General features: G+C 44.7%; 2 protein-coding genes across 2 annotated transcripts in view; both read left to right on the top strand.

Annotated features, from left to right (window-relative positions):
* The window catches only part of glceb (glucuronic acid epimerase b), a 100,596-nt gene extending 95,612 nt beyond the window's left edge, over positions 1-4,984 (top strand). The window contains exons 5-6 of the mRNA XM_083652617.1: positions 2,749-3,041; positions 4,118-4,984. Coding sequence (XP_083508743.1) covers positions 2,749-3,041; positions 4,118-4,849 — 1,025 coding nt within the window. The 3' untranslated portion in view covers positions 4,850-4,984. The remainder of the gene's footprint in view (positions 1-2,748; positions 3,042-4,117) is intronic.
* A 4,661-nt stretch (positions 4,985-9,645) lies between these two features.
* Positions 9,646-15,000, top strand: part of LOC310791190 (membrane progestin receptor gamma-B-like) — a gene marked incomplete at its 5' end in the record, with an annotated part of 17,601 nt that continues 12,246 nt past the window's right edge. The window contains 1 exon segment of the mRNA XM_083652875.1: positions 9,646-9,662. Within this exon segment, the coding sequence (XP_083509001.1) occupies positions 9,646-9,662 (17 nt within the window).

The raw sequence follows: 15,000 nt of genomic DNA, 5'->3' as shown, positions 1-15,000 counted from the left end.
TTTTCTATTTTTCAGTTTCAATCATGTAGGCCATAATGTGTCAAAACTAATGGGAAATATCCATCAAAAGTCCAAGTTACCAGTACAAGAGCTCAAAGTCTCGAGCTCTCTTATTTAGTCTGACCGGTAAACAAAAAAACAATATTAATTTCATACAACAATATGAAAAGCAAGCAAATATTATCTTTTGTGAAGCTGTAGCCAACAAATGTTTTGTGTTTCTTCTACTTAATAAATGACTAAAATGATCAATTGACGATGGAAAATGATATTAATTTTCTGTCGATCAACTAATTGATTCATCGACTACCGTAATCGTTTCGGCAAAAACAGAACAACTGTGACAGAATTGGCCCAAAGTTGATCAATGTGATCGAGTGAAAGACCGTCAGCGTTGAATGTTTTGGGACTTTTGTGTGTCTCAGCTGTGAGAGAGACACGCAGAGAGACACGCAGAGAAGACACGCAGAGAGACACGCAGAGAGACACGCAGAGAGACACGCAGAGAAGACACGCAGAGAGACACGCAGAGAGACACGCAGAGAGACACGCAGAGAAGACACGCAGAGAGACACGCAGAGAGACACGCAGAGAGACACGCAGAGAAGACACGCAGAGAGACACGCAGAGATGCCAATGGAAGAATTGCTGCAGTTACATGCTGTGCGTCGCCCTCTCTTCTTTCACTCGCAGTCTTGCTCCTTCTTGCTCCTCTGCTTTCTTTTCCTCCCTTTTTCCTCCCTCCATCATCTCCCTTCTGTCCCCCTCCTAATTAAGCCCTTTCTGCAGTGGCACGTCTGAACTGCCATCCCATGAGAGGAGGAGAGTCTAGCCCTGTTCCAAACCCGTCCCTATTACAGAAATGCTGGACTACAGTATATAGTGTGGTTGCCATTTTGTACGAGTGTCTTCATTTGATTCACTATATCAGGGATGGGCAACTTTGATGATAGAGAGGGCCACACACAAAAATGTCCTCGCTACCAGAGGGCCAGATTGTGACCCCATCACTCCGAATTATAGAATACTAATTTGATGAAAAGGACTGGTCATCAAAGTTTATTATACCAACATTTATATTTTTCATATTTTAAATTGAGTCATTCTTCCATTCAGATGACACCAGAAACTTTGCTCTAGCTTTAAAACAGCCCGCGACAGCAATTTGATGGGGTACATCACCCAACTATGTCATATTAATCAGATTAGTAATGTTGCATGATGTGCACAATGTGCATCCTGGATATAGTTTGTTACAATAGCGTTAGCTCAAATGCTAATGTTAAACAGTATGTGGATGGACAATGCTAACGCCATTAGCGCCATGTTCTGGGTTGTACAGTGAAATAAAAACAGATTTTGGTGGTCTAACCCAGAGGTTCTCAAATGTTTTTCAGTCAAGGACCCCTTACAAGATAGAAAATATACCGGGGACTCCCTCATTCTGATTTGTGATTTTGGGCTAAGCTTAATTGTTTCCACGGTAACGTGCTTGACTTTTAATTTGATAGGTTTGTTATTAGAATGTAATCCATGAACCATTTTAGATTTAAAGCATAAACTATTTTCGTTGAACTATGAAGATTTTGCAACAATTTTTTTTTTTTTTTTTTTTATTACATTACATTTACATTACGTCATTTAGCAGACACTTTTGTTTTATCCAAAGCGACTTACAATATCACAATTTGTCAACAGTACAGAAAACCACTATGCAACACAATCAATGACAGCCAAGATATTTTGATAGACTAGCACCATGTAGGAAGTAGTTTGAGAAGGAATAAGTAACATGTAGCATTTTATAAAAAAAAAAAAAAAACGTTTTTTTTTACTTGAAAACTTTTCGCGGACCCCCTGGCAAAGTGCCACGGACCCCTGGGGGTCCGCGGACCCCCATTTGAGAACCACTGGTCTAACCTAACCAAAAATGTCCGCCTTGTTTTTAGTTTTTTTGTGTGTGAAATTGATCCAGGGGCCACACTGAGTGAGGTTGGGGCAGTTGCCCACCTATGTAGTCTATATGTATCTCTATGTAGTCTATATGTATCTCTATGTAGTCTATATGTATCTCTATGTAGTCCACTATCAAGTTTGTACCCTACATTTTCTCCCATATACCACAATGCAATGCTGTCGTGTTTACCAAAGAAGAAGAGTGAGGTAGTGTCCGAAACTTGTTTGATCGTTCCCCATATAGTTCACTATTATGATACACTACACACATGCACGCACACACACACACACACACACACACACACACACACACACACACACACACACACACACACACGCACACACACACACACACACACACACACACACACAGACCCAGGCACTTCACAATGCAATAATAACAATACCAGCTCCATGATTACACAGAGTTTTGACAGTAGATTGTTTTCCAAAGTGTGTTATTGATCATTATGAGAAGACGACGATGGAATGGATCTTGAAAACGAAAAGAGCGGCGCTCTCATAGAAACTAGCCATCAAAGGATCATTTAGGCCAGACAGACTTTAAAAGGTTTGGCATGAACATGGTAAAAAAATAGTGCACTCTCCTCCAATCATCTCAGAGAGTTTGGACTTGACTTCACGCAAATAGTTTTTGTTTTCATGCCGCAGCAGCAAATCTATCTCCTCCCCCCGCAACCCAGTTTCTTCTGACACAATTGTAACATCTTCTCGTTTGTGATGCCCCTCACCCTCCAATCCCAACCCACCCACTCACTCACCCAACCACAGAGTCCTCAGAAGGTGTGTCCCTCCAATTGGGCAACTCCAAGGACTTCATCCTCAGCTTGGACATCAAGTTCATCTCCAACGGCAGTGTGTCTGTAGTCCTGGAGACCACAGAGAAGGGCCCGCCCTTCATCATCCACTACGTCACCAGCACTCAGCTCATTGCCTTCAAAGACCGTGATATCACCTACGGCATCGGCCCGCGCGCCGCCTGGACCACTCTGACCCGGGACCTGCTCACCGACCTCAGGAAGGGCGTGGGCCTGTCCAACACCAAGGCTGTCAAGGCCACAAAGGTGAGTTTTTTTTTTTTATTATCATTATTGTTGTTTACATTCTTATTTGGAACAGGGTTGGTACATGTTATGCAATAAGGGCCTGTGTCCACCTAGCGTCTTTTTCCAACGTTAAAGGCTGGGAGTGCGCTGGGGAGCGCTGATCCCAGCGCACAATATACAAGGAAGCAGTCTAAAACTAACGTTAGTTCAGTGCGGTAGTAGCTTGATAGCTGACAGCTAGCAAGCTAACAACACAGGTAGGCTACATTATTAAAAGCAGTAAGCACAACACTCACCAGAAATATTAAGTGTCTAGCCGATCTGCTCCCACAATTGAGCCGTTCTGTCTCTGTTGTGATCGTTTCTCCATATGATTAGTTGCCAGAAAAGGAGCACCCGACACCAGCGTCTTTCTGAAAAGTTAAATTATTCTCAGCTGGGAGCGCTGGGAGCCGGCGCACAAAAACAGCCGAGCGCTCTGAAAATATTCGCTGGGCGCTGCGCACATTCTCTAGACGTCCGTGTGCGCTCGCATACGCTCTCCCCCCATTGGAAACAACTGAAAAAAGACGCTGGACCTGAGGAAAAGACGCTAGGTGGACACAGGCCCTAAGGTGTGTTTACATCACTTTCCAGTTTTTCCAACATGCACAAAGGTGAGTTTAAGTGACTAGCTTCATCCCTTTGGTGCTGAGACACTCTTTGGCAAAACAAATACATTCTGGTAACTGTTAATTTAAACGTGTTGCACACTAAAGGTCTTTGCACACACAGTCCATTATCTTTCCTATGCGTTTTTCGAGTCCATCCTCCGAAAACACAGACGGGTCAAACAGCTCGGAAAAGCCGACTATTGAGTGATGCGAAAAACGCAGATAATCGAACCTGTTTCCGAAAACTTTAATGACGGATTAATGTTTCGATGTCAGTGTGTAAACGCGAGCGACACAACACGAGGTCGTATTTATTTTTAAAACGTGCGTCAATTTCGGACAAAAATTACCATAACTAATTTAACATTTCAACGCTGTATTTCAGTTGTTCCAATTTCCACCACTCTAAAACAGAAAATGTGCATCTCATTTCCTACTCAGATCATGCCGCGGCGGGTCGTGCGTTTGGTCCTGCACGGGCGCGGCTTTGTGGACAACGTCACCATCTCCACCACCGCCCACATGGCTGCCTTCTTCGCCGCCAGCGACTGGCTGGTGCGCAACCAGGACGACCGCGGCGGCTGGCCCATCATGGTCACCCGCAAACTGGGCGAGGGATTCCGCCCGCTGGAGCCCGGCTGGTACTCGGCCATGGCCCAGGGCCAGGCCATGTCCACCCTGGTGAGGGCCTACCTCCTCACCAAAGACCAGGCTTACCTCAGCGCCGCGCTCAAGGCAGTGGGACCCTACAAGATGCCCTCGGCGCAGCACGGGGTCAAGGCCGTGTTCATGAACAAGTACGACTGGTACGAGGAATACCCCACCACGCCCAGCTCCTTCGTCCTCAACGGCTTCATCTACTCCCTGCTGGGTCTCTACGACCTGACGGAGACGGCCGGGGAGAAGCTGGGCAGGGAGGGCGGACAGCTGTTCAGCCGCGGCATGGAGTCGCTCAAGGCCATGCTGCCGCTCTACGACACCGGCTCCGGGAGCATCTACGACCTGCGCCACTACATGCTGGGCACCGCGCCCAACCTGGCGCGCTGGGACTACCACACCACGCACATTAACCAGCTGCAGCTGCTGGCGTCCATAGACAATGCGGCCATCTTCAAGGACGTGGCCAAGCGCTGGAAGAGCTACCTGAAAGGGCTCCGTGCCAAGCACAACTAGGAGGAACTCGTAACGCATATATAAAGTATACAGTTGGAACTGAATGGGCTGGATGGAAAGCCAGGGGCGGACTCATGTGCGTCCGTGCGTGGATTGGATTGTGTGTATGAGTGAATGTGAAGAGGATGCTGACGTTCTGTGTCCATCATCGGTCAACTCCAGTCCTCAACAGTAAAGGTTTTCTGATGAGCTCTGTTGCAGTCCTGGGTTTTATACTTTATGCAACAATATTGTAGCTCTGTGTGTTTTTCTGAGCTAGTGTTTGTAATTATGTACAGACCTAGTTTCAGACAATGTGTGTGTTTTTGTCAGGAAGACAACGTGCGTGTGTGGGTGTGTGTTTGTGTGTGTGTGGGTGTGTGTGGGTGGTTGTGGGTGTGTTGTCTCAAAATAACGATTTATGATGCTAGAGAGAAAAGAATGTCCTTGGAATTGTTTTCATGACATCGCCTTTTCCAACATTCTTTGATGTATTCATATTCATATTCTCTTCTCCATTTTTTTTTTTTTTTTGCCATTTCATCCCAGATTTGCATAGCTTACTGAAAACCTACACTGTAAATAAGAGAATACCATCTCACTACTATACTAAGGTGGAGGGGGTTCCTTTGAGCACCACAAACGGGTGTGCGGAGCTAGACATGAGCGTGCACTATTTCCAGTATGAATAATTTGGAGGAGAGCCTCGTCAAAAACGATAAATCCAGTCCATATAAAATATGTTGCCCCCCAGCGACTGCCCCCACTCTTGAACTCCCACACTTCACACGGTTTTAAATCAAGAAATGTACCAAGACGTTGAAGCTGTGTCAGTGAAAGTGAATTGCTCATAGTCATTACATAACAGTGAAAAGAACCAGATAATTAACGATTCAACGCCAATAGCTTCCAATTGTGATCTGAAGGCTTCTTCCCTAAAACACAAATGAGGAAATCGCCTTATTTTGTCAGATCAAAAATCACCTTGTTTTGTATTATTTTCAGATATAAGCTTCAGCCACCAGATAGCGAGAGATTCTCTTCTCAATAAGATTTTCCATTGAGAAAAATATCCAGTCACAGATGAGGCTCTCTTTATTCATAAATCAGCTCAGAGGCGGAGCACTCAAAATGGTTAAACTGCCTCACCACCAGCCCACCTCCACACACCCTTTGAGTGTGCGCCTTGCTCTCCGAAGCACCTAACCCACAATTTCATTCAGTGTTGAGATGAACTGCTGTGTTTAGGCGCGTGGCCGCGGTTGTAATCCGGTCAGGGACGCCTCGCCTGCCTGACTTGCAGCTTAGGTCATGTGAATTGCTCTGAGACCAAGGTTGTGTTTCAGTTGAGCCATGGAAGACTGCAGGTAGCGTGCCCTCTCCTCCCTCCTAACGCCTGGCCACAACACGAGCGGGCCCGTTATGTCTCCCTGGGGGACACCCATCAGCTCGCTCTGCAGTGCTGTGGCTAGTACTAAAAGCCGGCATGGCTCGACTGAGAAAAAGCCACAACATTCAACACTACCACTCTATTCTTGTCATTTCTCTATCTTAGGGAAAGCTAGAAAGTCGTTACGCTATCTATGCTACGACAGCCAGCTAGTCACATGGGTATCTTGTCTTGAAATGGAGTTAATAGTTAAAGCCATGTGTTTGGACTTGAGGGTCGCAGAGTGAGCCCTCATCACCACGCAGTCAGATGCCGATTACACATTTTCAAAATGGCAAATCCAAGAAGAGGCAACAACAGAAGATGGAAATGTTACTTTTTTCCTCTAAATGATAATAATAACCAAGCCATCCATCCATATTTACACTATAGTCTCGTGTAGGGCTGCACAGTGAATCCAATATTAATCGTGATCAAGATTTTGTCTTCCCATAATCCTGAAAATTAAAAAGAAATCGAAAATCGAGGTCAAATGTGCCGCATTCCGTTGAGCAATGTTGCGCTCGTTTTGTCTTGTGTTGTAAATCCAGCGCACCCCTTTCCCTCGCAGTGGTGTAGCTCCGCCCCTCCTCCAAAAATAATTAAATGGTGATCTCAATATTGATCAAAAATAATCGTGATTATTATCATTTTGACCATCATCGTATTGCAGATACAATGAAGGAGGCAAAAATGGATGCCCATAAGATCCATGCAGTGACACTGTTACACAGTGTTGTTAAACGGATCCTATATGACTCTTCTGTGAACGCCAAACGTTCATCTCGGAGCGTTCCCATAAATCCCGTGACCCAGTCAGTCTTAATCATTAACCCATTGATACCTGATGCAGCATTTGCGTGTATATCCCTCATTTGTGTGCGTATCCCTTTAAGACCGCGAACCGCGTTAACGCGGTTCGCGGTCTTAAAGGGATACACACACAAATGCTGCATCAGGTATCAATGGGTTAAAGTGATCATCTCTGGGCTTGAGCAGCGGCTCCATTTCCTCCATTTGTTTCCCTGGTCACAGACGGTGCCTCCTGACCTCTGACCTCTACAGGGTTGTGTTTACTCTGTAACTCATCTGAAAAGCTCCTTGAAATTCCGCCACTATTAATATTCACAGAATATATTTGCATTGGATATAAGTGTGGTTCGCTAATGAGGCGCGTGTAAAGCGCTGTGTATTGGGATGGAAAAATTCATTATAAATATCAAGAAATGACACGCAGTCCGAGCAGCCGGTCGTTGCTTTTCAGCTGTTGCGTTGCGTGCAACAGCTCAACGTTTTGAATCTGAGCTCTGGCCTGTTGAGCAGTTAGCAGTTGAGCAGTTGAGCAGTTGAGCGGTGTACGAGGGAAAGAGGCTTGCCAAGACACTTCCCATTCACACGGCCGATAGGCTGCAGAATATAAGTAACCACTTATAAACATTTTGTTTAACCCAAGAAAGCCAAGCGGGGACCTTCACAATAACGAGACGTTCATAGTTCTACTTTCAAATCCAAGATAATTAATGTACAGCTGGTGAACCTGTGGATTTTGAACGCAGCCAGGCTTGCTCGTCTGGGGGGGGGGGGGAATAATAATAATTACTCTTTGAGATGAAAACCAAACATTTTCCCACATGCTCTGCCTTCATGTTTTCTCTCTTTACTTTGAAGAGTAATACAAAAAAAATGTATTCAAGAAAGTGACTCATTTTGCCGTTTGCAGCAGAGTTACATTTGGTCAAACTCACGAGTTCCTCTCTCAGTACATCATCACCTGACCACTTCACCTGTGACCCTAAACGTGTTGCATCCTGCACTAAATGTAATACTGTATAAGAAAGGTTTAGACCGCTAATTTAAAAGTTTTTGAAATTGTTATCGCAGAAAAGGGACGTGTGTGTGTGTGTGTGTGTGTGTGTGCATTAAGTTTGAAGCTGTTCTGCGTCCAAGTGACGCCATAGCTTGCTTGCGGTGTTTACGGCGGTGAATTATAGTCCTGCGGTGGTGGTTGGATATATAGACCATTGAACCACTAGATGGCAGTGTCAAGTTTTTTATCACTTCCACGCTAACAAAGCACGGGAGAATAGCAAAGCGGACCAAGCAGTTCTTGCGGTCTTGCGTTGCCCTACCAACAGTTAGATTTTTGGAGAGGCGCACGTAAGCTAGGCAGATCCCATCTTTTGTACGAACCGCAATCCTTCTTTCATTACTCATTTCCTTGTGGCATTATCTTTTCATGAATACTTCTATGCATATTTCATACCTTGCTATTTCAACCGGATAGGGAGTAGTGTTGTAACCTGACGCTGCCAGAAGGGGGCGGTATTGTTTTCACTAGAAGTCTTGTTGTGAAAACAATACCGCCCCCCATCTGGCAGTGTCGGGTTAGCGGTATTGCGTAGTTAAAAGGGAAACTGGACAGTCACAAATGGAGGTTGTGTGCATAACTGGCTTCATTTTGTTCATACCAAAGTCATGATTAAAGTATATTTTAATTTGTTTATTTTTGTGCAAACTTGATTTCCATTCGGCATCGTATGATGTAAATCTCATTCGAGATGTCACCCGGAGACACCACTGCCTTTTGAGAAATGCTAGTTTTTCAAATGGAGGTTTGGTCGAATTTTAGAACATACAAGTTATGTCAATCTTGGCTTATCTACAAGGGGATGTGTGCAACAACTAGTGACTTAACTAGCCTACCATTTCAAAGGGAAAACGAGCAAGTAGATGCAAATTCTCCCTGAAAGATTTTTATTTTTCGTTTTGAGTGTTTTCACCGTTTCATCGTTTTTGCAATTTGTCGGGAAATGATTTGCAAAAGAGGACAATGTTTTGCGAGACTGAGAGAAGCACAACTGCCATGTATTGTCTACATGATTTCAGTCACGATCATTATTTCTCCTTCTTTTCAGGACAATGTGCAACGCCTTCCTTTTAGAAAGCTGCTACTGTTGTTCACTGTGTAATAATAAGTATACGCATTTATGATTTTTCATCTCCGTGTAATTTTCCTCTCACTCTCCTGTAAAGACTGAGCATGTGGCCCCTCGGGGTCATGTGTGATTTATGCAATAAAATGTTTACTGGGGTCGCGACACCACAGGAGGCCCCGAGCGGTTGTACAAACTTTGCAATCCAAGCACAATGTGCACACGCTACCATTTTTTTAGTCAAAAAGGAAAGAGAGCTGTTTATATAAAGAGTCAATCTTTGTGCTTTAAAAACAATTTGCTTTTTAAAGGTGTAAAAAAAATAAAAGCATTTTTCATAAATCCGTGGTCCAATCTCTTTTCAATCGTGAGAGACCCAGTTGGTAAGATTTAAAAAGTAGATTTATTCAGCAAATGGCATGCTAACTACTTTGGCGTATGACTCCATTTGTAAGATGACGCTCCTCTTGTGGTGAGAGGAGGGGGCATCTGATAGAGAAGGCTGTTTTACCTGCTCAAACTAGTCTGACTCACCTGGTCAAACCTAGTTTAACTCGCATTATGTGTCAGACTCGTCAGACTAGGTTTATGAGTCACAGGAAGTGTAAATCCTTTACACTTCCTGTTAGTCTCTCAAGCCAGATGGTCTCTTCTGAATAAGGTGAATACTACGCCCGTCCTCTACGGTGATTGGCTCAGGGGATGAGGCATGTATGACCTCACAGATGACATCACGCAGGTCCTCTACTACGCTGATTGGCTCAGGGGATGAGAGGCATGTATGACATCACAGATGACATCAGGCGCAAGTATGACATCACCGATGACAGAGACGTCATGGGCTGATTTGGATAATGAGAATATGGAGGGAAGGGGGCGAGATATATCGCAGGGTGACGTAACCGGATGCCGGCCTTCATAATCATGCTTGAAATTCGCTCTCTGCAGACCACACTATGACATCACTATGACATCACGGCAGCAGCGTATGTCCGTTTGCGCCGGAGACGTTATGAAAGCGCGAGGATGTCGCTAACAATGAGATGTACGCATGACAAGTGATATATTATATCCAACACCGTGTCCACTCCAGCTCTCTCTTTACAGTCACGCAGTTGTTAGTTCCTCCTGAATGATCCTCGCAGTGAAGCTGCTGACAAACGAATACACGCCTAATGAATAATTAAAGCTAATTAGTATTGGCTGCTGTGATCCTGTGAGGAGAGGAGACACCTGACACTGTAACTCCTGACGCCCCCTTACATTTTTCATGACCCTCTGGCGTTTATACAATCCAGCAATGATTTCTTTCTCTCTCTCCCCGACACGCGCTTCACCTCTTCCCCCGTCTCATCCCTCCCTCCCTCTCTCTCTCTCTCTCTCTCTCTCTCTCCTCCCCCTTAATGATATTACCTTCCCTCCTGCCAGCGCGCGTCTCCCCCGTCCTGTAATTAGCCCCCGGACCCTAGAAGGCTTCTGCCTCGTTACGACCGCTGTGCACGTTTATCTCCCCCCGCCCCCCCCCCCCCCCCCCCCCCCCCTCCTCTGCTGCCATTCAGATGCCATTGAGATGGCTGCGATACCGTCAGACGAATCGTCGGCGCCTGGAGGCCAGAGGCTGTATAGCACCCATAAATCGCCCCCCCCCACTTGATCAGATTAGCACGCCGTTGAACCCGCCGGTATTGGATTTGTTGTTTCGGGGTCTCGGTGGAGGAGGGAAACGTTGAGAGATGAATGTCGACGTGTACGGCGAAGAGGGAAGAAATCGGAAACGCAGCGATCGGCCTGCGGCAATCCTTATGAATATGATTTAATAATCTGATTATTATTATGAAACCTCTTCTCGATTTGTGATCTTTCTTCCCAAGTTTCAATCTTGATGGTATGGCTTCTTATTAGGCCATGTTCAGACTAGGAGGCCAAATCTGATTTGTGAACTTTGGTGACCTATTAATTAGGGATGCACGATATATCGGCAATCATATCGGTATCGGCCGATGTTAGTCATTTTTTAACATATCGGTCATATCGGTATCGGTCAGATGTTGCAATGTTAATATCGGTTATCATTATCAGCCAAATTATTCACATTGATATGAAATAATGCAGTAAATCTATGATTTATGGGCTTTTCCAAAGGCTTTGCAAATAAAGAAATGCATAACTTTTTCAAATTCAGTGTTAACATGTGTTTTTCAGTATGTACAAAATGTGATGATCATAAAAATGTGGTTTTATACAGATCATATCGACATCGGTAAATATCGGTTATCGGCCTTAACAGCAATGTTAATATCGGTTATTGGCATCGGCCAAAATTTTCATATCGGTGCATCCCTACTATTAATGACTTTATCCAGATTGGTTTTATGAGTCTGGATGCTCCAAGTCTGATTTGTGTCACTTGTCCCAAACCACATATGGAGGTAGTTTCCAATCTGCTTTCGACTGATGTGACTTCAGTGCGGACGTGCAGATCCACCAAATCTGATTTGAACGTCACTCGCAACTCATGATCAAATGCTTCTGCGCAGGAAAACCACGTCACCAACGTACGTATTTACTGACGCTCCACGTCGTTACCATAGCAACCCATGCAGATAGGCTGTTTAGGTCTGGCCACACAGATCCGACTTGAGAATCAGATTTGTGGCAGTGCGCGGACACACTCCCAAATCAGTCCATGCAAGAATCCTGTTTCTTTTGTCTAAATCATCAGAGGATGAACTGGCTTAATTGGTTTGCTTTATAATCTCTTTTCCGCACGCTCTGCCAAAATCTCAAAACTTTTCAAGCTCTCGTCTTGTTTTTCATCTGTGCCTCTGAGTAAAACCCCGTTGTCAAGTTCTGCTTCCGTCCTCATCAGCCTCTGTCCCATCGAAACACATACACACAGCAGAGAGTGAGAGAGGATCATTATGCTTTAGAAAAAGATATATCTTCTCCTGCTTTCCACACCAGGTAATGACTGCGTTTTTCTCCTCCTTCAGGCACTGGCACACACACACTTGCTTTGCGTGGTGGTGGAGAGTAATGAAGGCTACACAGCTGTACAATGGTTGGGCCAAGCCAGAGGTGACCTCCATGGCCGCCTGCTAGACGCAGACAGTGAGTGAGAGTGCAGAACAGGAGGGGGCACAGGAAGTAGGAAATGGATGAGTTAGGAGGATGGAGATACGTTGGGGGGGGGGGGGGGGGGGGGGGGGCATTCGAGACTGAGATTTTACCGGGAAAAAACAGGTGGATTTTTACAGAGAAGACAGGTGTCTGGAATTGAAACACCATTAATTATGAAGTAGTCTTTGGGGGGACACAAACCAGACCTCATCAACCAAAACACGAGGGAGAACCTGTCACCTCCAGCAGCAGCAGCAGCAGCCTGAGTCCATGCAGCCCGCTTCCCATCTGTCCCCGTCTGACTGCCGTCAAAACACAAGCGTCTGTTTCTGAGTGGAGCTCAGGAGGAGATCAGACGCACGTTCTGATGGGAGTGTTGGGAAATAGCATCTGTGCACACACTGACCAGTCGACGTGCTAACACACAACACTGACCAGTCGACGTGCTAACACACAACACTGACCAGTCGACGTGCTAACACACAACACTGACCAGTCGACGTGCTAACACGCAACACTGACCAGTCGACGTGCTAACACGCAACACTGACCAGTCGACGTGCTAACACGCAACACTGACCAGTCGACGTGCTAACACACACAACACTGACCAGTCGACGTGCTAACACGCAACACTGACCAGTCGACGTGCTAACACACAACACTGACCAGTCGACGTGCTAACACGCAACACTGACCAGTCGACGTGCTAACACACACAACACTGACCAGTCGACGTGCTAACACACAACACTGACCAGTCAACGTGCTAACACACACAACACTGACCAGTCGCTGATGTCAACGCTACTTTTTCAACAAGTATAAAGAATCTTTTTTTGTTTATTTAGAAAAACCATGTAGCCTCTCTCTAACAAAATAGTCTTCGTACTTCACCAGTGTTAATTGCGGGCAGGTTGTTCTGGCCCCAAGGCCAGAGCTGGCAACAGGAAGTTGCTGTGTGGAAGCTGTTGCCATGACAATGTGCAAAGGGCCTATTAACGGTCCTAATGTTTTATGATAATACCATAAGGAGACGATAGTGAATGAGAAGATGCTTGGGCTTGCACCAGAAAAGTCAGTGTGGACATTTACAACGTTTTTCCCCCACATTCACTATAGCATAATAGTGCATATTATGCACTACCGGTACTATATTATGCACAATGTGCAAAGTAAATTTACACTTGTGCTTTGGTCAAGGGGGAAATAGACCCTTTTCACGGGGGCCATTTTGTGTCGAAAAGGCAGAATAAACACAGGTGCAAGGCAAGCAAACCACTAATGAGGTTTTTGCTTGCACCTGTGTTTACCCTGCCTTTTTGACACAAAATGGCCCCCGTGAGAAGGGTCTATTCACACTAGAACACGTGTGCAGCGAGCCGCACCGCCTGCAGGCGTTTCCTTCACTGTCTTTCCTTCCTCTGAGTTATTTTCCAGGCTGCCCCCTTCGGACTTCTCTGACAGTCAGGCTGGATGTGGAATAGAAAAAAGTAAGTTATTTATCCTATCTGCGGGGAAAACAGAGCAAAAAAGTGTTTACATCAGCAGCAATGTCTCTTTCAATAAATGCTTAATGTGAGAAGCTACTTAGTGGTTGTGCTGATGTTACACAAACATGCAGGACTCGCCACAGGAGGCAGTGTTCTGCTCGGGGTGGAGGGAGGGTTTGGCCTGACGCGACCCCAACCGCTTTTTTCTAACTGTCAATAATAGAAGGAAGACTTTTCTCTCTCCTCAGTGATGCACTTAAATTCCCTCTGCTATTTCAATTAAAATGTAGCTTTGAAGTTTGAGGTCAGTGAATTAATGAATTTAATATGTTTTTGTTATTGAGAAAATGAAGAAATAATAAGTGGAAGGACACGAGTGTTTCTAAAGAAAACATTTAAATATTTAATCATATCCAATTTACATTGTTTTCCAGGCTGCATGGTTTGAAAAAATTAAATGCATGAACCCAAACATTTCAATAGTTGGTTTTGCTTTTTCATGTTGTGTTTTTTATAAAAAAAACAACCCAGATGGACTCAGATGCCACGGCATGGAGGAGCAGCGATGGTTAGATCGTACCTGTTCAAGCCAAACCTGTGGCACTTCTGTTGGAAAACGCTGACATCTTCTGGTTGGATGGAACAGTACATTCAGAAACTTTTTTGGCTTTCCTGTTTTCTGAATCCAAGTTTAATTTATTTTCATGATTTATTCTAACATTTTTCCATTTCCCCCTTTCTCTTAAGTACCCTCTGTAGTACCTCCACGTACCCCTACCCTAGGGGTACACGTACCCCAGTTTTGAAAACACTGCTCTCATCGGATCATTTTACGGTCAAGTCCACTAAATACACAGTTGTCATCAATTCTATTTTAGCGTTGATATTAGCATAATAGTCTGAAATTATTACTTGGGAAGCACCCTGTGATGCCTTTGATGCCTGAGTTTTATATTGCAACAGTCTGGATGCAATTTTAGATACTTAGATACAAAATGTTCCTGATACATTCTGTTTACATTGATATATCAAGACAGTATTGAGTTTTTACTGAATAGCGGATATCAGCTAGATTATGTCATCTGCTGATATGATGGAGGTTCTTCCCTGACAGTAGTTACATAAAAACAAGACTAAAGACCTGCAGTAGAATCTGATTTTATTAGCATTTCGTTTTTTCATCACATTGATCATTTT

The sequence above is a fragment of the Poromitra crassiceps genome, assembly GCF_964638095.1.
Source record: "Poromitra crassiceps genome assembly, chromosome: 16".
NCBI lineage: Eukaryota > Metazoa > Chordata > Actinopteri > Beryciformes > Melamphaidae > Poromitra > Poromitra crassiceps.
This window is presented reverse-complemented; position numbering and strand designations above follow the sequence as displayed.